General features: G+C 41.2%; 1 protein-coding gene across 1 annotated transcript in view; it reads right to left on the bottom strand.

Annotated features, from left to right (window-relative positions):
* Window positions 1–4,153: 4,153 nt before the first annotated feature.
* Window positions 4,154–23,514, bottom strand: part of LOC102993801 (cytochrome b5 reductase 4) — a 100,508-nt gene continuing 81,147 nt past the window's right edge. The window contains exons 14-18 of the mRNA XM_055087691.1: window positions 21,707–21,859; window positions 18,734–18,884; window positions 18,338–18,424; window positions 7,524–7,688; window positions 4,154–5,349 (exon numbers count right to left, since the gene is read on the bottom strand). Coding sequence (XP_054943666.1) covers window positions 5,295–5,349; window positions 7,524–7,688; window positions 18,338–18,424; window positions 18,734–18,884; window positions 21,707–21,859 — 611 coding nt within the window. The 3' untranslated portion in view covers window positions 4,154–5,294. The remainder of the gene's footprint in view (window positions 5,350–7,523; window positions 7,689–18,337; window positions 18,425–18,733; window positions 18,885–21,706; window positions 21,860–23,514) is intronic.

Below are 23,514 nucleotides of genomic sequence, written 5' to 3'. Positions count from 1 at the left end.
GGGAGGATCCCACATGCCGCGGAGCAACTAGGCCCGTGAGCCACAACTACTGAGCCTGTGCTCCGCAACGGGAGAGGCCACGATAGTGAGAGACCCACGCACCGCGATGAAGAGTGGCCCCCGCTTGCCGCAACTGGAGAGAGCCCTCGCACAGAAACGAAGACCCAACACAGCCAAAAATAAATAAATACACAAACCAATGAACCGACATTAAAAAAAAAAATGGGCAAAAGATTAAAACCCTACAAAAGACAATATACCAGTGGCCAATAAGCCACATGATAACAAGTTCAACATCAACAGACATCAGACAAATGCAAATTACAACCACAATAAGATACCACTACACACTAACTTTTAAAAGATTAATAATTCAAGGTTGTTGAGGATGTGGAAGGATTGACATTCTGATACAGTGCTTGCTGGTAGGAGTGTAAAATGGTACAACCAATTTGGCAGAAAAAAACAACCTGGCATTTTCTTAAAAGTTTGAAACTGTACATTCAAAAGCATGATTATCTAACTAGTATACGTCTCAGCATTAGATCTAGAAATATACACAGAATAAAATAGGGTTTAAAAACCAGTTAAATGTACAGTTACCACATGACTCAGCAATTTCACTTGTAGGTATGCATCCAAGAGAAATGAAAAAATAACGTCCACAGAAAGACCTGGGCGTGAATGTTCCGGGGACAATAGAAGCTGCTCTCGGGGTGACACCCTTCCTAAGAGCTGAGCACTTGCTGGAGGGCGGGGGCAGTGGCCTGAGGTCCCCTCGGCTTGCTCTCCGGGTGTGGAGCCAGTGCCTCATTACCAGGGCCCCAAGCTCAGTGTGCTGCCCCCCAAGATGGAGCCTCCGTTCCACGAGTGGGGACCGGGCAGCGGAAGAGAACTTTAACCCGGAAAGAAAACATGTTTTTTGTACTTCAGATAGGTGACTCTGGCATTCTGGCAGACAGAAGAGACTTGGGGTTGCCAAGGGGGAGGGAGGGTGGGGGAGGGAAGGAGTGGGAGTTGGGGATTCGCAGACGCAAACTATTATATATAAAATGGATAAGCAACAAGGTCCTACTGTAGAGCACAGGGAACTCTATTCAATATCCTGGGCTAAACCATAATGGAAAAAAATATGAAAAAGAATGTATATATAACTGAATCACTCTGCTGTAGTGCAGAAATTAACACAACGCTGTAAATCAACTATACTTCAATTAAAAACACACACAAAAAACCCCCAAAAAACCAAAGCAGAAAGACACCAAGAGACTGGGGCTGGATGAGGTTTCACTTTTCCTTTTTAACCAATTAGCTGCCATTCTAAATATCGTAGACCAAACAGAGACTGGGTCATCTGCCCAAAGGTGGGTGTCTGCAGCTATCAACAGACACAGCCCCAAAGTAGTTTAGGACAAGTTTACGTGGCAGAGAAGGTAGGCCACAGAGGAAGCTGCAGGCAAGCCTTCTTCGCCAGCATAATGGAGTTAAGTATTCTGGAGTGGAAAGCATCTCTCACTCCTCCATCACATTAAGGTGAAACTTGAGGGCCCATAGCGAGCTCTAGACAAAATACAATTATCTTACCTTGGACAAGTTTCTCTGTTCTCTTCATAGACTGTGGTAGGTAGAATGGTCCCCCAAAGACGTCGACACCCTAATGCCTGCAGACTTTGAATATACTGTATTAAATGGCAAAAGGGGCTCTGCAGCTGTAACGCCACAGATTTTAAGATCAGGAGATTATCCAGGACTATCTGGGCGGGCCCGTCGAATTGCATGAGCCCCTAAAAGCAGTGAACTTTCTCCAGCAGGGGGAAGAAAGACTGTAGCAGAAGGGAAATGCAGAAGATCTAAAGCATGAGACGCGCTGGATCTACCAGTGCTGGGGGGAGCCACGTAGATAGCATGAGAAGGGACATGGGCAGCTATACAAGCAAAGACTGGCCCCCAGCTGACTGCTAGCAAGGAAATGGGGAACTCCGACCTCAAGGAACTGAATTCTACGAACAACCCGAAGGAGCCTGGAAGCTAAACATTCTCCAGCACCTCCCGAGGAGAGTCCAGCCCAGCTGACAAGCCGATTTCAGCCTTGCGAGGTCTTCAGCAGAGGACCCAGCTGAGCCCCATTGGGCCCAGACCTCTGAGCCATGGAATAAATGGGTGTTGTTTTAAGCCTCGAAGTTCACAGTAATTTGTCCTTGCAGAAATAGAAAACTGATACGAAACTGACACAGAAACACATTTTTAAAAAGGAAGTAAGCAAGCAGAACTCTCGAGGAAAAGTGACTTTGAGTATAATTCCCTTTTCTTATTGCAAATACAGGACGTAGGAGCCTTGGAGCTCTTTGCTCGAGAATAATAGTTACAATCCATACTCCCTTCTGTGTTCCTCAGTATACGGCTGTATTAAATGGGAGACTGAGGCTCTATTTAGGGGAGTTTCTAAGGCCCTCTAGCAACACTGGAATGGAGAATGGATTTCAGTGAGGTCAAGACTGCAACAGGAATAAAAAAATAAAAAACCTGCAATAGGAAGACCACTTGTCAGGCTATTGTACTGAGGCGATTGAGGGACCACAGGGCAGGGCTAGCTGGTATGGAGGAGTCAGATTGGAGAGGGAGACACTGATCCCGAATAGTTCTAGAAGGGCTGGCTAGGTGGAAGGTAGCACCAGTAAATCAGAGAATTCAAGAGGAGGAACAGACCTGGGAGAGACTGAAACCATGGGTTTGCGTAAATCCACTTCAGCTGCCCTCACTAATCAAGGTGGTTTTGCATGTCCTCCAAGCGGCATGTAGCCTAAACAATAAGGTATCTATCTGCCCGAGTTATTCTCCGGAAACCTGGAGTCAGCTGTGTCTAGTGGGAGCTCAGCTGGTTAACACTGGATTGGACCACTGACCCTCCAAATGGGCACACATGAGTGGCCACGCACGGACCTTCTGACGCCAGAGGGTCGAAAACTCCACCCTCAGCTCGTGCTAAGCGCCTCCACTCCGGAACGTGCAGAAGCCTGTAGCTTCGTTACGCCTGCGCAGAACGACAATCACCCCCCGCCCCTTTCCCGGTCACCTTTCTCCACGCTCCCCACGCCTCACACGGCCCTGCTTCTTCGTTCATTATCCCATAACTCCCCTGAGCCCCTTGCAGATCTGAGACTTGTTTCCCCGTCTTCTCACCTGGCTGCCTTTTAAATAAACCCTCTCTTTGCTGCAATCCTTGGCGTCTCAGCGTTTCGGCTTGCTGAGCGTCAGCCAAACATCAACCTGGTATGGTTACAAGATGGTCACGGCAAAAGCTCAGTTTGGGATCTATTGAATTTGAGGGGCTTGTGGAACATCCAGGTGGTAACTGGATATTGAAAACTGAAGCTCAGCTGATTCTCAAAGATGCCAATCTGGGAATTATTAACATATACGTTCAGAAGATGCTCATGGGTTTTCTTTTGCTTTAAAACACAGTAAGAACGCTGAGGAAGAGATACAAACAGGGAGTAACCTGGAGGTAATTAGAAAAGGGTTTGGAGGAGAGAGGAAAAAGGAGGGTAGAAAAGATGAGAGAGCTGGCTAAGGTAGAATTAACTGACATATTACTAATAAACTACAAAAAAAGGTGTGCCTGGAAAGTTCATGATCTTAGGGGAGAAAAAAAGAGGGGGTAGGGAGGCAGAGGTAGAAAATGTCCCCGTTAGCCACAGGGAGTACTGCCACCTCGGGCCTGGGTGAATGACGATGGGCGGAAGAGGAGCCGCAGGGAAAGAAGACGGCGTTGACCCAGCCACTTGCACCTGGGGAGCTTCCTGGGCTGGGGGTTCGTAATTGGAGGAATGTTAATACTGTGTTCCTCCTGAGTACACCATTCATTCAGTGAAGACTTAGCTATTTACAAAATCGTTTACAGGGGAGTAGGAGCCTCCCCACACCCCGATTTCTGTAAAAGCAATGCTGCCATCCCGAATACGACTGAAAAATCTAAGTTAGCTTACGCATAGTTACCTATGCATCCAACACAGTGTCCTCATGAAAAGCTCACAATGGCTTTTCTTTTTTTTTTTTTAGTTTAACATCTTTATTGGAGCATAATTGCTTTACAATGGTGTGTTAGTTTCTGCTGTATAACAAAGTGAATCAGCTATACATATACATAGATCCCCATATCTCCTCCCTCTTGTGTCTCTCTCCCACCCTCCCTACCCCACCCCTCTAGGTGGTCACAAAGCACCGAGCTGATCTCCCTGTGCTGTGCGGCTGCTTCCCACTAGCTATCTATTTTACCTTGGGTAGTATATACAATGGCTTTTCTTGATACCCTTTGCAGAATCCCAATCTGTGAAAGCTTTTGAAGGCTGCACACAGCAGCAGGGAGAGAGAATAAGATGCCCACACAGCAGAGCTTAGGAGGGCTCCCTGCTGAACCGCCAGCTGTGGGGCAAGCAGCCTGCCAAGGAAGGTACCATTTAGGATGGAGTGTTCCTCGTTTTCCCAGCTGGTCTACATGGGCTCAAAAAGAATTTAAATTTAACCTATTCCAAAGCACCAAATGATTATTTTAGACCATGAGACCAGATGCTATACTTTCATTATCTTTCCTGATGCCTCTAGTTTTGGCTAAGAATCAAAATAGTTGTCAAGGTTGTCAAACTTTCTAAACGCATATAATCCAAAGCTGCGTGTGTGAAGTGTCTCCAGAATCTTTTATTGCTGCTTTTAAAATTCCCCGTAGACACTAACCCATACTGTTGCACTCAAACACATTTCTACCACAAAGATTAAAAAGTACTTAAGAATGTTTTTTATTCTACTCTGTATCAAGGCCATAGACACACAAAATGTTTGGATCACTTAATAAGTTATAACATTCCATGTTTTCAACAAGGACATAAATGATCATTTCCTGAGCTTACAGTGCAATGTAAAATTGAATCTGTATTGCTAATCAGACATCTTACAGCATAGAAATGTGATCAAAATGATCATTTGCTTTATCATGTCATAAAACACAAGAGCTTATTGTAGAACAGTGATACAGTTTAAATGGTAAGGAACTCTGTGATTCATAACAAAGAATCCTGTATATACTTGTTGCCACGATTGACCTTCCAGGACAAATATCAGTAGTAAAATAAGTTATGGTACAAAATAAAGTCAACAAGGTCTCTATAGTGAAGAAACATTTGATTTCATTTAAGAAACTAAAACCTGGATTCTAGTTAACCTATATACAAAAGGTATACAGGTTAAAAAACCCTAAGTAATCACAAATTTAGCTAAAACACTTGAATGACGGCTCTTCGTTATGCTGTAAAACTATGGATCTCATCTTTGGAAAAGTTCAAATCATGCAGCAACCTGAAAAACAAATTAAAAGCACATGTTTCTTAGGGAAGATGTTTAAAAATAAAGAAGATCAGAGTTTACCATCGTAACCATAGTATTTTTTCATTTTTCCCGTTTAGCATGTGGTTTCTAAAAAACTCCACAATTATCACTTCTAAAAAATTAACAATAATTCCTTATATCATCTAATATCTAGTAAGTGTTCACATTTTCAACTGTCTCATAAGTGCCATAATTTTTTAAAGTTTGCTTGAATCAAGATCCAATTAAATTCTACTCGCTGTGATTGCTTTATATGTGTTTTGAGTGTTTTTTGATCTATAACATCCCCTCCATCTCTCTCTCTCTGTCCTGCAATTTATTTGTTGACAAAACCAGATTTGTAAGTGTTGAGTCTCCCACCGTTCTCATTTTGCTGCATCCCTGTGGTTTACTTGAGTAATATGTTCCTTTTTCCTTTTATCTCCCAAAATTTAATAATTGGATCGAGAGGCTTAATCAGATACAGGTTCAGTTCTTTTTGACAAGACTGCTTCGCGGTGCTCTTTCATCAGGAGGCACATAATACCGGGCTGCCTCTCTTTTTGGATGCTAACCACCCTGGTGATCTACGTACAGATCTACTCGTTTCATTAGGGACCGAAGTTGGTGATATTCTACTCCTGTCACTCTTTATTCGTTTATCAGCCGAGGAATTCTATAAAGAATAACTTCTGCTCATCTATTATGTGGTTATCCAGCAGTACAACTCATACAGAAAAGGGAGAATAAATGCTGGTTTTCTTCCTCTTCATTCACCAGGTTTTGAAGTAAGGACTTGATCCCCTAGCGTTCTATCATAATTTTCCCCCACTGAACAGAAGCAGAAATACTGCTTAAGCATAATTCAACTTGGAGAATACTGTAAATGGAGACTGAAATCTTACAAGTAGCTCTGTTTAAAATAGTGCTGAAGGGGACTTCCCTGGCGGCCCAGTGGTTAGGACTCCACGTTTCCACTGCAGGGAGCCTGGGTTCGACCCCTGGTTGCGGAACTAAGATCCTGCAAGCCATGTGGCATGGCCAAAAAAAAAAAAAGGTGAAAAAAAAATAAATAAAATGCTGCTGAAAATAATAAACATTTACTTCGTACTCACTCTTTGTAGTCACTGTGCTAAGCATTTCACGTGCACAAATATTATCATGTATTCCCTCGGGTAGGCGAGCGCACTAAAGCTGAGAGGGTGCTGGCCCTAGGACGCTTAGCTGACGACTGCAGGCTGACTCCCAGTGGTGGAGCTGGGATTCCAACCCAAAGTGGCAGCTTCCAGAGCTGCACACACACTCAGACAAAGGGACAGGACGGCACAGGAGTAGGAGGGCCAAGGCGGTGCGCAGGCAAGCCTCTCACTATCTGGACCCAACCTACCTTTCCGGCCGCACCGCCTTTTTCATAATTACAATTAAAAATAAAATAGCAAGAGAGAAAATTACCTAGCAAATGTTAGGTTCAGTCATATACCAAACAAGGAAATGCAGGGCATTTAAGGCAGTCATATCTTAAAGTCATCTAGAAACCCAATAGTGGCTATATCTAACCCAATATTTTAAAGTGTCATTTTAGAGTTAAATAAGATCAAGGTGATTTTTAAATAAGATGGTCACTACCACTGGTTGTTCTCTGTGCGGAGTTCAACTCTTGGTCTTGGCTTATTTATGTTCTAGTCTCTGGTTTTTGTCTTGCTGTTTGCCTTTCTCTCACTGTGTTATTGATTAATGCTCACCCAGTTGCAGAGAATGATGGAAGATCAAAAGCTACAATGAGATGAACACTGCTTATTATGATATATTTTTTTAAAATTATTATATATTATGAAGCTTTGGTGGAAGAGGAGGTTGAATCTAGTGTCCCCAAAACTATCTGGCACCAATCTTGTGAAAGAGTCCACACTACCAGCCACTATCAGAGGCCATCAAGAGCTGGCTGTGTCTGACTTTTGCGTTCACGTCTCTGTGCATAATCCGGGCCTCCAACGCTTCACCTGCACGCAGATTAAACACTTTGTTATTATTTTCTTACGCTGTGACAGACTATTGAAGTGCATGTTATATGAATAGGAAGAAATGAGAGCCACGTCGACTGCTGTTTATAGGAGGTCGTCATTTCACGGTGCTGGGATTCTCTCTCCTACCACATTGCTACTCACTTCATTCCTTGTTCTGTAAATGGCATTGGTCCACAAATGCAGATGAGGACTTTGGACGTGACTAAACTTCTTTTCAAAAATTCAGAAAGCACAGCTGGTGAAATGTATCCCCGTTTGCCATTCCATTCAGAAGTAGGTGCTGAGAGAACAAATTCAAGGTCAAATCTGGAGAAAAGAAACATTTTTTAAAAGTCTATTACATTAAATATATTATGAACATGTTTCTAGTTCAATAACGCATCTTTTTCTCCCCTGGAGAACAAATGAATATATGAAGGTGGACATGCTTGCTAGAAAAGCACTAGAACAGAATGTAAACAAACATTTTGCAAAAACACACAGGTAAATCCACATTTACTAAAGATAAACTTTTGCTACAGATAAGAGAAGAATTTGACATTTTCTATTGAACTCATTAGAAAGAGAGCTCTAAAGGATCTCAGAGAACTCCACATTTTTATTAATAATTCGCTTGTATAAAGCACAGTAAAGAGCAACGACCAGTGACATGTGCATTTTCATCTCTGACTCAAACCCCTCCAATGAGTCCTTGACCCCGATAACCGACGGCCTATCTGACTTCTTACTGTTACTGTCTTCATGGCTTCACCCTTGACTTACAGTATCCCTGTGCCACACCCGACGTCACTGCTATGAATGGCCGTTTGGCTGCACAAACCAGAAACCCGGGATTGATCTGCCTCACCCTCCACGTCCAAATTCTCCCCAATCCTAGCTCCTAACTCTGTGCTCTGCTTCTCTCAGCCTTCACTGCCACGCCCTGACTGTTCTCTTCCTCCTTCTGTAATGTTTCTACCACACCCCACTGTTCAGTTTCTTAGCTCAAGCATCATTTCCAGGGAAGCACTGCAGCCCCACCAGTCTGGAGTCCTTTTGTAAGTACATGTGTTGTAGAAATGTTTCCCTTTTCCTCTTCTTTATAGCCTTTCTATCAGGCTGTAAATATGTGGCCACCAAGATGATTATTCTAGTAATGTCTACCTTCCCCATGAGACCAGAAACTCCGTGAGAGCAGGGACCGTGTTTGCTTGGGTTATCGCTGCACCCCTAGTGGCCAACACACAGGAGGCACTCAAACACTATGGAGTGAAACACTTCAAAGAAAAGAAAGGGTACAGAATTACAATCAGAAAGGAGCACATCAAACCAAGTCTCACAAGGGAACAACAGACCATTTCTTCCCACGGCTCTGTAATCTGCTAAGTGAACTGCTGATGAACAGCCATAGCAAACTCAAAATTCTAAGCTGTACCTGCTCCCTTTGCTCCATTTTTGCAAACACAATTCGTTCTTATCATTTTCAGTAGCATCAGATCGAATGTGTTTCTACATTCTCCACTTGAGTAATACGTTCATCTCAATCTTAAGAAAACGCCGAAGTGAACAGTTTCTCTCGTGAGGTGGCCCTGGGAGCCACACATCAGAACCGAAGCAAGACATGGCTGCAGCTGTGGTCCTCGCCTGGCTGGGCTGCAGCTGGGTGAACGCTCCCAAGAGCGGGCGGGCCAGCACAAGCATACAGACCAGCTCAGGGCGCCAGCCGGGGCTACAGAACCCGCCCCAGCTCTCACCAGACCCAGCCTCTAGGGCTTATAGGTCCATCTGTGGAACAAGGTGGGAAAACTATATGCTCTCGTACAATTCTAATATTCTGATTTTATATTTAAAAACCCAACAGAGACGTGTTTTATTTCTTGCCTTCAAGGTTCCCATTTCACTTTAGCAGCAATAGGAATCCACGCTATACAAAACAGTACCCCAAATACTTTCTTTCACTAACATGTTTTCCTTCCCAGCACTTATCATTAAGATAGCATTACATAATTCTGGAGTGTGATGTTTGTTTGCTGCTCCGTGAGGCCAGAGTCCTTGCCTGTCTTGTTCATACTATATCCAGACCCGGCTGGAGGCAAATGTGCAAAAAATACTTGATGAATGAATAAAGGAATTTATTTAACAAGAAGCCATACTGGTTAAAAATAAACACTATACGCAGAAGAACAAAGCCATATGCTGGCATCTATGAAATTACATATAAAAATGTACGTGAATTTGTAAGGGCATTTTTCTGGGAAGAAGGTCTATAACCTTTCATCAGATTATCAAAGGGGACCCAAAAGCAGCTGTGGAACCACTATCTTAAAACATTTCTAAGTATACACAGACAACGCAATAAAATATAGCAACTGCCTTGTTAAATTACAAATAAAAGATAGTCTCCTCTGCCTCTATTTCCAATCAGCCTGTCACTGGAATAAAACTGCTAAGATACATAAATCAATACTGGCGTCCTTTGTCATCTGAATAAAAATCTTAATTTTCCTTTAGTGAGATGCTTTAAAAAGAAAAAAAGAAAAAAAAAGCCTAATCAGTGGCATGCTTTCTGCAGGCATCTACTAAAGGGTGAAAACTAACTGTGATCCTTACATAAATGGTAGAAATTCCTCATGTATTTTGTATTTATTCACATATTGGTCTCCTGGGTATACCTTTGGGTCTCTCAATGGAAAAAGTGACCAGGTGGCATGGATGCAATTTTCAGGGGATTTGTAAGGAGGCTGCTATCCTGTCTCTCTTCTCCATCACAGCACTGGAAAAGAGCTTTCACTGGAGTGGGAGCAAATCCCAAGGTAAGACTCAAGAATACATGAACTGGGCTCCCCTGGTGGCGCAGTGGTTGGGAGTCCGCCTGCCGATGCAGGGGACGCGGGTTCGTGCCCCGGTCCGGGAGGATCCCACGTGCCGCGGAGTGTGCTCCGCAACGGGAGAGGCCACAACAGTGAGAGGCCTGCGTACCGCAAAAAAAAAAAAAAAAAAAGAATACATGAATGAAGGCTTTCTTATACCATATCAGGATACAGATGGTTACTGTGGATGGTTGCTTCTGAATTTTTCTGAAGGGCAACTTACTGTCTGAAGCATTTATAGCCTTGAGGCATGAGGGGATGCGCTGGCAAACGTCCTGAAACTCCTTTCTGCCCTATGATTTCAGAAGTGCCAGAAAGGACTGGGACTCTTGAAAAGGTTACCTGAAAATAAATTTCGAGAATCCATAAAGTGGAGAGAGAGAGACGTCCTGAAACTCCTTTCTGCCCTATGATTTCAGAAGTGCCAGAAAGGACTGGGACTCTTGAAAAGGTTACCTGAAAATAAATTTCGAGAATCCATAAAGTGGAGAGAGAGAGAGAGAGAGAGAGAGACCTTGTTTCTGATGAATGTCTACGAGGTCTAAATGTCAATGGAAGTAAACAAACTTGTCCAAAAAAAATTACTTTAAAGTAGGCTGGTAAATGACCTGAGATAAAAAAAAACCTTGAAATATAAACGTACGCATTCAGTCTAAAGCATCCGCAGAGGCTGAAGTCATTCCACAACGTATTCCCTCCTCCTCCAGGCAGTCAGCTTCCCAGGCCCACTCCTTCCTATTTCTTACACAGAACTATCCCTGCCTTCCCATTTTTACTGCCACAACTCCAGGTCCGGCCCTTCTATCTCTTGTCTAAGATGCTGCTCCAGTAAGCTTACCCTCGTCTACCTGGCACACCCCTGTTATACTAGTTCTCCTAAAAACCCAGATCCAATCTCGTAACCTCTTTGCTAAAGCTTCAGTGGCTTGTCACTGCCCACAAAAGTAGTATTTCAGAGTATTTGGGGTCCCAGCTTTTCCTGGTTTCTCTAGCTAAAGAAAAATACTAGAATCTGCGGAAAAACTTGCTATTTGCTCATGGGAAAAACAGCTCACAAAATAAACAGCTAGGGGTTAAAAACATTTCTCAAAACCAATCTGATTAAACACTTGTGCTCCTTCAAATGTTAGTGGTGGTCCAGGAAAACAAAAGGCTAACCTGTCAAATAAGTTTGGGACTACTGGGTTGAGAGAAGTTAAATAGATTTGTTTAGAATTTCTCAAAGCCTTGAATATGCTAAGTTCATATTAAACTTCAGGAAGATAACATAGTATACATTATTTCTCAAACTTATTTAATCATAGAGCCCTTTAGGGGGAACACATGAATATTTTAAGGAACACATTCCAAGAAACACACACTGGGACTTCCCTGGTGGTGCAGTGGTTAAGAATCTGCCTGCCAATGCAGGGGACACGGGTTCGAGCCCTGGTCTGGGAAGATCCCACATGCCACCGAGCAACTAGCCCATGCACCACAACTACTGAGCCTGTGCTCTAGAGCCCGCGAGCCACAAGTGCTGAAGCCCACGTGCCCTAGGGCCTGTGTGCCGCAACTACTGAGCCTGCGTGCCGCAACTACCGAAGCCCACGCGCCTACAGCCCATGCTCCGGAACAAGAGAAGCCACCTCAATGAGAAGCCCACGCACCATAACGAAGAGTAGCCTCCACTCGCCACAACTAGAGAAAGGTCACACGCAGCAACGAAGACCCAATGCAGCCAAAACATAAATAAATTTTAGAAAAACCCAAAAAACATTGGGAACTGTATTCAATACCTTGTAATAACCTATAATAGAAAATAATCTAAAATATATATATATCTGAATCAATTTGCTGTTCATCTGAAACTAACACAATATTGTAAATCAACTATATTTCAATTAAAAAAACCCCAAAAAAACACCACCCCTGGAGGAACATCTGGGAGGAACAGAGAGTGGTATAGGGTCCAGATTAGGGGCCCACATATCTGAGTTGCCTCACAGGCTGGGGAAAAAGGACGGCGTTCAAGCACCTTGTTTAACTTACTTGTGCTTCTGGAATCACTGGATTTTGCTGTCTTAAATGGGACTTACACATTGCCGGTCCCCAAACTGACACCAGAAGACAGAAAAACTTTACCTTTCGAGAGGCTATTGTCAAAATGGATCAAAAGGCCTTGGTACACTTTGACTTAGGGATTCTTCTGGTGAATCTTTACCCTGCCTAGTGAGAGAGGTACAGAAAAATTTGTACTCACTATGTCAAACAGTAGAGGGTTGGTTAAACAAATTATGGTATGAACTCAATGACCAAATACAATGCAGCTATTAAAAATCATGGTGTAGTGTGAGTTTTCCCAACTAGCACTACTGGCAGTTTGGGCAGGAGAATTCTTTGCTGTCCTGGGCTGTCTTGTGCACTGGAGGCTCTTAACAGCGTTCTTGTAGGCTCTTAACAGTCTCCACCCACTAGGAGCCAGGGGAGCCCCTTCCATCAGTTGTTTCGATCAAAAACGTTTCGAGACATAAATGTCCCCTAGGGTGTCGGGCGGGGGGGAGACAGAATCACTCCAGGTCGAGAGCCACAGGTTGAAAGTGTTCTATACATAGAAGACACACAATTCACTACAAATGTAGTTATAAAAAGTACAGTCAGTATGGCTACGTTATTTTAAAATACAAAACAAAAATAATGTGTGCATTTAAGCGTATAAGTGTGTGCGTGCGTCTATGTATGGGTGTGTCTGTGAGACAGAGAGGGAGAGAGAGAGAGAGAGAATGGAATGATACAAACCGTAATGTTGTTCCTTGGATGGTAAGATTATGGGTGATCTTTTCCCTTATATATTTTTCTATTCAAATATGTATTAATTTTATAAACGGGGAAAATCAGCAAATCATCAAATTCTACTATTTATAGAAAAGAATATGCTACTAACTTTACTAAAATAAGGTTATTATCTTCAAACATGACTGCTCTGAAAGGGAAGGAAAATACTTATTATATTTATATATTACAAAATGCCATCCAGAAGTCAACCTCATTGTCAAACTGTCCTGCACCTCAAAAAGAATTCTGCGAAAGCAGAGAACTCAGAGCGGGCGCATTCTACTGGGGGAGGGGGAGTACCAGCGTGTAAGACGGAGTCAACCAGGCCTCTAACGCTGCTCAGTCGAGACAGAGGTAAGTGAAATTTAATTTGGATTTCAGTTTACATAGTAATTAGCTACACCTGCTGCTGTACATATTTACCTTCTACTGGAGTTAACAGTCAAGTGTAATAAAATATTTGGATAAAATTCAGGCAAGCTAACTTTTTTTCAAACAGTAGAGGGTTGGTTAAACAAATTATGGTATGAACTCAATGACCAAATACAATGCAGCTATTAAAAATCATGGTGTAGTGTGAGTTTTCCCAACTAGCACTACTGGCAGTTTGGGCAGGAGAATTCTTTGCTGTCCTGGGCTGTCTTGTGCACTGGAGGCTCTTAACAGCGTTCTTGTAGGCTCTTAACAGTCTCCACCCACTAGGAGCCAGGGGAGCCCCTTCCATCAGTTGTTTCGATCAAAAACGTTTCGAGACATAAATGTCCCCTAGGGTGTCGGGCGGGGGGGAGACAGAATCACTCCAGGTCGAGAGCCACAGGTTGAAAGTGTTCTATACATAGAAGACACACAATTCACTACAAATGTAGTTATAAAAAGTACAGTCAGTATGGCTACGTTATTTTAAAATACAAAACAAAAATAATGTGTGCATTTAAGCGTATAAGTGTGTGCGTGCGTCTATGTATGGGTGTGTCTGTGAGACAGAGAGGGAGAGAGAGAGAGAGAGAATGGAATGATACAAACCGTAATGTTGTTCCTTGGATGGTAAGATTATGGGTGATCTTTTCCCTTATATATTTTTCTATTCAAATATGTATTAATTTTATAAACGGGGAAAATCAGCAAATCATCAAATTCTACTATTTATAGAAAAGAATATGCTACTAACTTTACTAAAATAAGGTTATTATCTTCAAACATGACTGCTTTGAAAGGGAAGGAAAATGCTTATTATATTTATATATTACAAAATGCCATCCAGAAGTCAATCTCATTGTCAAACTGTCCTGCACCTCAAAAAGAATTCTGCAAAAGCAGAGAACTCAGAGCGGGCGCATTCTACTGGGGGAGGGGGGAGTACCAGCGTGTAAGACTGAGTCAACCAGGCCTCATAACACTGCTCAGTAGTCGAGACAGAGATAAGTGAAATTTAATTTGGATTTCAGTTTACATAGTAATTAGCTACACCTGCTGCTGTACATATTTACCTTCTACTGGAGTTAACAGTCAAGTGTAATAAAATATTTGGATAAAATTCAGGCAAGCTAACTTTTTTTTTTTTTTCCGTTGAAATTTTATGCTTAATGACATGAAAACTGAATTGAAACAGAACATCCTGAAAGAGTACAAATGGTCTACCTATTTTTGGCAATTCTGTTTAGTTTAGCAACATGGGTAAATGAAGACATCCATTCCTTGGATTGCGTGAGAAGATAAGCCAACACCATATCCTGTTCCCTGTTATACCCCGCTACAGGCACCTGGGAGACGCTCACAGGAAATTTATGAGTAAATGAATGTTACAAATACGCTAACTCTGGGTGAGGCACCCACGTCTGCTATCTCATGGCCCCCACTCCCAAACAACCCTGTGATGGAGATATTGATATCCCTGTTCTACAGATGGAAAAACTGAAGCTCCCTCAGATCAAGTGACTTGTCTGAGGTCACAGGTTAATAAGTTTCCATCATACAATAATGTGTCGAAGAATCTCCTTTGCTAACTGTATTATTTGGATAAACTCTGAGGACAAGCACAGCATGCGCGCTGAAAATGAAAAAATTAGATAATACACCAGTCTCAGTATACATTTTTCCTATCCCTCCTTGCTCCGCAAAGGATTGAATGGAAAGCTGTGTCCTAATCCTACAGAGATTAAGGTATTTCATTTGTTTTAACTATAGAACTTATTTTTTTAATGGTCACAATCCAATAATAATTTAACCAAGGAGATGTGTTCAAGTTTCACATTCTGCCATCAGAAACTTTATTACTAAAACGAGCAGTGACACAGGAGAGTCAAGATGTAGGAAAGGGTGGTTTAACAGATAAAAAAAAATTAAGCCTTAAATGTTAACTAAATGACAGATGTGACAAATTAAAACTACCTTATATTAAATTTGAACTTTCACTTTCTTTCTATGTATGGGACTCAACAATTATGCTCTGAATGAACAGTACTACCGACAGCCATCAGTCAACCTTTAAGGCTAGGTTTCTCCTCTATCTGCATAAAACCTGAGAATATGGAAGGTTCCTGACAAACGTTCCAAAGCCACGTACATACACAAGGCCTCTGTGTTTCCCACTGAGGGTCTGACCCCAAGGCCTTTGGGTTTTCCAGTGGGGGTCTGACCCCAAGGCCTCTGTGTTTTCCAGTGAGGGTCTGACCCCGAGTCTCCAGGGGGGCACAGATCATCCGACGCTGGAAGTCAGTGCCAGTAGAGGGCCCCCAGCAAGGAGAGTGTACCTCCAGGAAGTGGAAGGAGAGGGAGGGAGCAGAGAGCGGACAGGAGTGGAGCGGGCAGGTGAGAGCAGGGAGAGAGAGGGTAAAGGCAGGCCGGAGGCAGAGCATGGCCTTGAGGACACGGGGAGGGGGAAGGGGAAGCTGGGACAAAGTGAGAGAGTGGCATGGACATATATACACCACCAAATGTAAAATAGACAGCTAGTGGGAAGCAGCCCCATAGCAGAGGGAGATCAGCTCGGTGCTTTGTGACCACCTAGAGGGGTGGGATAGGGAGGGTGGGAGGGAGAGGCAAGAGGGAGGGGACATGGGGATATATGTATATGTATAATTGATTCACTTTGTTGTAAAGCAGAGACTAACACACCATTGTAAAGCAATTATACTCCAATAAAGATGTTAAAAAAACAAAACAAAACAAAACAAAAACACTCTCACTTCTCCCAGCAAATGGAGCGCCTCACTCACTAAGAGCCAGTCATCCAGAAGTGAAAAAGAGGGGCCTTTCCTCATCCTCAATCCTGCAGCCTATGCAATTCCACCAACCCAAACTATGTGGACCAAGCCAGACAAAACAAAGCACACAGGGGTCGCTGTTAAAGGGCACTTCATGTTCAGAAGCTGTCAACCCATGCTTTTTTTTTTTTTACCAATTCTTTCTTTTTTTTAAAAAATTTTTTTTAACTTTTTATTTTATATTGGAGTATAGTTGATTAACAACGTTGTGTTAGTTTCAGGTGTAAAACAAAGTGATTCAGTTATGCATATACACGTTACTTCTTATGTCGAGTTTAACATCAATGGACAGACTAAGAGTACAATGTCTGTTTGCTGAAATAATAGTAAATGAATTTTTCTTGTACAAGCAAACTATCTTGAAGAATACCATGTCCCAAAACTGCCAGAAATACGTTTTTTAAAAAACCTAGCTAAAAAAGTGTAGCTATGTCTGCTTAAAGTCTTTTAAATGCTTGTTTAGGAAACAGGAGCTCCAACAGTCAATACAAGAACACATGTACACAGAGGTCCTTCACAACAGCAATCCAAATATCTGAGGCAGGGCTGCACAATTTCCAAGCATTTACACTATCTTCTCTAGTCCTCACAACAGGCTTATGAAGTAAGTAGGAAAGATGTCATTATTCTATTTTGAAAATAAAGGGACAGGCCCACAGAGCTACGTAATTTTTGAATACAGTTTCGAGCTAGTAAAGGGTAGACTGAAAACCAGAATTCAGGTCCTTAGGCTTTTTGATAAATGCTGCTCCCGATTTTCCACTTTGAAAATTAGTGAAAAAGACACTGGAAAACCCAGGAATTTGTATTTCTTTAAATTATGCTCTAAATTGCCATGCAACTACTTAAGTATGGTACATATTCTTAGGTTTATGTTTTAAGTATGTAAGAAGAGAAAACACTTCGATGATTAAATTCAGGTCGTCCTTCATCTGTGCCAATTATTTACTGAAAGAGAAAGAGGGGGAGGATGGGAGACAACAGGGAGGAAAAGACTGGAAGGAACCACGGCATCACCTTAGTGAGGATGTTCAGAAAATATTCAGAAGAACCTGGAGCCCCTGGGACAGCTGAATTTCTGAGGTCTTTAACTTCTAAAATGTCTAGAACTTTACCTCCACCATACTGTCAAAAACATAAACACTTACGTCAGATATTTTGTATGACTTATGAAGTTCTGCAATTCTTAGAAATAGTTTTTAATGATTACAAAAATGCTTCAGAAATATGACAGCTTGTCCAATTCATTCTTCTTCTGAAAATTTTGTTTTGAATTTCCAACTGCTTTCATATCTCTTTAAGGGAGATGGGGCATATGCGTGGTTAAATTATCTCACTTCCTTGGACTGTGCTAGGGCTCTTTTTTCAATGAAACAAATTGCCACCTTGCTGTCCTTGCTGCCTCATTTCACCACTGAATTCAGCCTGACTCAGACTTTTTTCTATTACCTATACCAGCATTTCCCAAAGTGTGTACTGAGGACCAGTAGTGATATTTAACACGTGTTAATGTAAACGAACAAAAATGAAGAGAATAATGCTAAACAATACAGAAGGAATCCCCTTCCTGGAAAGTCACAATGGACATTGGCATAGTAAAGGCTCTAAGAAATCCTGTAGTAAAAAAACATGTTTAGTTTTGCTTAACCTATCTCACCAGATTTATCTGATCTGTCCCCATTATAACAAGAAAATCTTGAATCACCAAATTGGCTACACTGGATCATTTTCAATGAAACCTAACTCAGTATAAACAACATAACATAACATAAAGCCCAGTACATATTTTATTGATACATATTTGACGTCACATTGACCTTATCAAACGATTTCTTTGGGGGAGGTGTACTAACATTACTCAACATTACTCACATTTAGTTTTTTGTTTTTGTTTTTTAAAGAGAATTAGTGATTATTTTTGTTTGAAGGAGTTTCCTGGTCAGTTAAAAACTCCAACCAAAGGAGGCAGGGTATCAACTGACTAAACCTGTATGAATATTTAAAAACAGAGCTAATACCACTTTTATACCTTTTATCCTTAAATGCTAATTTCTCCAATTGGCTTCTCCAAATTATGTCATCCTCTGTTTTATTGAAGAACATCAGCTTCACTTTCCTTAAAAGAAAAAACAACAACAACTCAAAAAAGTACTACTTCGATTATAGAATTAAAAATATGCACGAATGGAAAGTCTAAAAGTGAACTGGCATGAATGTTTTTTTACTGCCAATTAGGTAACCAAAAATATCAAAAATAAAGGAATCAAGTAAATAAAACAGCTTGGAGTGGAGGAAGAAGAGTGAGAAACGACGACTGAGGGGTAACATGTCTGTTGAGGTCCACTAAGTATTTAACCGATTTAGAATACCTTCTGCTAATCTAGCAGTCTTACAAGGGGTAGTAATTAAAGACAAAATGACATACCTGAGACTGGGTATATTAGTCAAAGCATAACTCAGTACTTTAACCATTGGTGTGAAGCCTGTTCCTGCTGCCAATAAAAAGAGATCTTCCAATTCTTGGAACTGGGATATTTTAAAATTGCCCTCGGGATTGCTTACAGAAACATAATCTCCTAAACAATGAAATATACATAAAATCAGGAAAAAAAAAAAACTGAGACCGTTAACCTAGCTGAATTAAGAACACGAGGAGACACAGGTTGCATAATTATCAGACTACATCTCAGTTTTTAAGGAATGTAAGGGGTTTTGAGAATACTCATTAGGCTCCCATGTATGTCATTATACTCAAATTATCATTATAATCAAATTAATAATGAGATTTCATTATACTCGTTTCCCAATATTATTTTCCCAAATCAACTGGAGTCTCTAACATACAAACTACTGCCAAATATTTAACTACAAATTATCAATAAAGGCTTGATTGCTAAACTAAAACTAGGCACTTCAAAAGCAGAGTCCGAGTATACCTGTCTTGCACAGTACAGGGCGGAAAATACACATTCACTACTTACATACTGATTCTTAACCACAGTAATAAGCGTAGCAGGAGAGAAAACTGAAATGGAAATGTATTCTACTATCTTATGTTGTTAGTAAATGTGCTAACTTTGCCTCCGTCAAATCTCTGAAAATACCTATCAATTAAAACAAGAGCTGTTCTGCATTTAATTCCCATAAAGACAAAGCAAGATCAGAAACCGTACTTGGGGCATGCTACACTTCCAAATTTTCAATCAAAACTGTTGAATAAACCCTTTTCTGCTATGCAGTTGATATAATCGCTATGTACCACTCATGTAAGAGAACTGTCTTTAGGACATTTTCAGAAATTTTCAATGTAACTTTAAAAATAAAAAATAAAGCTAACCATATTTTAAAAACAATTTCAAATGCTCTGGTTTATTTTTAAATGTTTGGATGCTCATAATTTTTCCCTTTTTTGTCCATGGCAGGATAGTAAGAATGCGGTAGTAATTGATGAGTTAAACATTAGAAAGTAACAGAAGCTCTTTGCTATAGTTTGAAAGGGACCATAAGATCAGAACATCCTCAGGAAGAAGTCAGCTGGTTGTTTACTAAAGCAGCCTCACAGAATGATATTAACTTGATAACTTTCGTGCACAGTCCAGTCCTTCCAATGTCATAAAATTGATTAGACTCAGGCAAGGACTTGATGCTAATCAAGTTCACAAGAGATTAAAGCACACACGCCAGAATGGCAATGGAGTTTCAGCCTGACTACCTGCATGTAAGTGAGCTGAGCGTTACATGCCCCATCCAGGGCATCTCATGCCCAGTATTGGAAGACCACACCAGGGCATCTCATGCCCAGTATTGGAAGACCACACCAGGGCATCTCATTCCCAGTATTGGAAGACCAAACATTTGGAACATTTGGAAGGGCAGAATAATCGTTTAAAAGTTACTTGATGAACATGGAATTGAAACAAAGAAGTGGATAATTTTATAGGGTAGCTCACATAGGCCATAATGAGACTTCATGAGTTACCACTGCCATGCCAGTGTACAACCCTCTAAGTGGCACCAGTATCTGTGCCATGACTAGTTCCCCTAGATGAAGTTGAAAAAACACTGATCTTGCTATTTTGGCTTTCCTCTCCCATGCTCTATGCTGACTCTCCACCTTGCTCTCTGCTACACAATCTCTATGGATAGGTTATAATACCATCAGTTAAGTTTCCACCTGCTATATTACAATCATGTTGTCAGTACTTCACAAGGTGATATCACCTTCACTAGATCTGTAGGTATTTCAAAATTCTTTAGGTTCACATTTATGTTCAATGTTTTGATTTATGTAACCAAAGATGACTCATCACATCTATTATATGTAGACTGCTGAGCTTAACTTTCAGACAGCAACAAGTTTTCTCTATTTCCAAATTTTAGTGATCTACTTCACTCGATATTACTGCTAATACTGCCTTAAAAGGGGAAGAGCTCTTTTATTGTTAGGCAAGAGGCAGTGAAAAGTTGAAGACACAGAAAAAGGAGTAGAAACAGGAAGGGGGGGCGGTTCTAAATATTAGTAGATTTCATTATAGTCCCTTTATTAATTCTTTCAAAGTACTTTTATTGAGAGCCTGTTGTGCGCTAACTGCCCTGCTGGGTACGGAAAATACAAAGATAAGACCTATCTGTCCTTAAAGTCAAAGTCCTGTACAGAAGGGATATTATTCAGTCTTATCCTAGGTCAATGAACGAAGCGTCAGTTACCGAGGGGTTCAGAAGAGGAGGGAGGCTTCATAAAGTAAGTGATATTTTAACAAAGGTACTTGACAGGTAGAGAGAGGCACTCTAAAAGACCCAAGCACCTAAGAATGAGGATGACAGACTTCTGGACTAACTGATTAAGTCGTCTTCGTGGCCTGCAAAGACTTGCATGCGTTTGCCAGCTTCGCCTCTCACTGTACAAACTACCTGTGCTGCTCAGGTAATGGAGACCCATCCAAGGCGCCAAAGCTGCAGAGCAACATGACTAAGTCTATCATCAAGGCCGTATGGAAAAAGAACTGGAAAATGCAGATTAATAGAAAGATGCCAGTTAGAGGCAACTGAGAGAGACCAATTACAGATTAAGCGAGAAACGATGAAGGCCTGATCTAAGAAGGTGGCAGAGGGGATAGAAAAGAAAGATTAAAAAGTCACTGAGAGGGAGACTCAATACTTCGGGAGGGAGAAAATGGGAAGCCTCAGGGATGACTCGAGTCTCCAGACTGGGCCGAGGATGAGCAGATGAGTCATGGAAGCAAAAGGATAGGCTGGTGGGACTAAGAGAACACGACTTTGGGTGCAGACATGATGAGTTTAAGATATCTGACAGACCCCCACAGGGAAATAACTGAAAGAAAGTGTAACTTGTGATCCAATCCAGAACACAATCTAGGTGAAAAAAACAGAGACTAACCAATCTGAAGATGATCAAGCTCTGGTGTGAAGAGTCCAGCAGGGTAGATTTTGATCAAAAAGTAGATGTATTTGTTGTTGGGAAGAACTGGTTCCTTGAACTCTGAGAATAAGGAATCAGATACAGGTGTATATGGCTTCACAATTTCAGTACCTGGAAAAAGTCACAACAACGAAATTCAAATCTAAAAATCTAAATGAAGATGAAGCATACAAATTTTATGATGCTATCAGTATATATTGAAAACTGTACACTTAATGTGAACTTAATTCTATGTTCTATATATATGTAGTACATGTATATATAGCCTAAACCTATGTGTGCTGAGATAATTTTAACAAATCAGTAATCTACCCATAATATAAATAATCTGTTTTTATTAAGCGTGGCATAAGGTGATGGGGTTTTATGTCAATAAACTTAGACAACCATCTACATCATCAGCATGTAAGCTTCGTAACAGGCCACAACAAAAATGGCATTAAAAGTTTACACAGAGGCCTTCCCTGGTGGCACGGTGGTTGAGGGTCCAAAAAAAAAAAAAAAAAAAAAAAAGTTTACACAGAGATGCAAGAAGGTACTTACATAATAATTTTAATTATACACCAAATTTTTTAAATATTTTATTTTATTTTATTTTTTATTTATTTATTTTTGGTCTCACCACACGGCGTGCGGGATCTTAGTTCTCCGATCAGGGATCAAACCCGTGCCCCCTGAAGTGGAAGCACGCAGTCTTAACCGCTGGACCTCCAGGGAAGCCCCCATACACCAAATTTTTACCAATGGATACCAATGGCCAGTGGGGTCATTTGGGTTCCAGGAAGGGAAGAATTTCACTTTTTACTTTATATATTTTGAGTTGTTTTAACAATGTAATATTTTATATATTCCTTTGGTAACTGAAAAGAATGTTAATCCAACTACTTCTAAGAATATAATAATAAAAAACAGGGTAAAATTAATGAGAAGTCATATTTTAGCTAGCCAAATTCCAAAGAAAGAGGAGTCAGCACATGTTTGAAAGACCAACATTGTATACATGGTTCCATCACAGATACAAAAATTAATCTATGTGTGAATTATAATACATGGACAATAACCACACTGGGGGAGAGACCAGCGATTGAACGATAACTCGGCACCCGTGACGATGGAGAGGAGAACTGAACAGTGCCGCCGTAGTAAACCACCTTCACCAAACCCTGGCTGGTAGTCTGTGAGGCTGACTGCTGGAAAGGCTAGGAGGGTTATCCTCTGCAGTTTCAAAGACCGAGAAGATGTTAGACGTCGGTAAGAGAGGCATTTAAAACAAGTAAATGAGGTAATGTCAGGACGAAAATGAGAGAAGAAGAATTTACACAAAAGTAAGGAGTATGTTTACAGAGCTTCTCATGCTAGTGGCACATGCAAGGAAATCATTTATAATCATCCACTCATTTTCCGTTTTATAAATTCAACTTCATAAATGACAGACCCGAAAGTGGCTAAATAAGAGACGTTAGTGTGTGCGTTTCTGGCAGTTGTCTTCACGGAAGACCATCTGTGTGCTCCCTCACCTCCTTCCTTTAAGGCTTTGTTAGTAATAAATTACAACGCTGGTGGCACTACCTCTGTGACTAGTGACAATTTCTTTGTTCATACAGTGATGCAGCACAGCTATAGTTCCCACACGTAGGATCACTGCATCCACAAACCTAGAATCTGGCTATCACTAAGTCTAGCTGCCCAGAAACATTTTATTAATAACCTAAATGGGCGCTTCCTCGAGAGATTAGTACTGATTCCGAACTGCTTATAAAAGAAGA

The sequence above is a fragment of the Physeter macrocephalus genome, chromosome 11 (genome assembly GCF_002837175.3).
Source record: "Physeter macrocephalus isolate SW-GA chromosome 11, ASM283717v5, whole genome shotgun sequence".
Classification (NCBI taxonomy): domain Eukaryota; kingdom Metazoa; phylum Chordata; class Mammalia; order Artiodactyla; family Physeteridae; genus Physeter; species Physeter macrocephalus.
The sequence above is the reverse complement of the archived record's forward strand: the minus strand, read 5'-3'. Positions and strand labels throughout refer to the sequence as shown.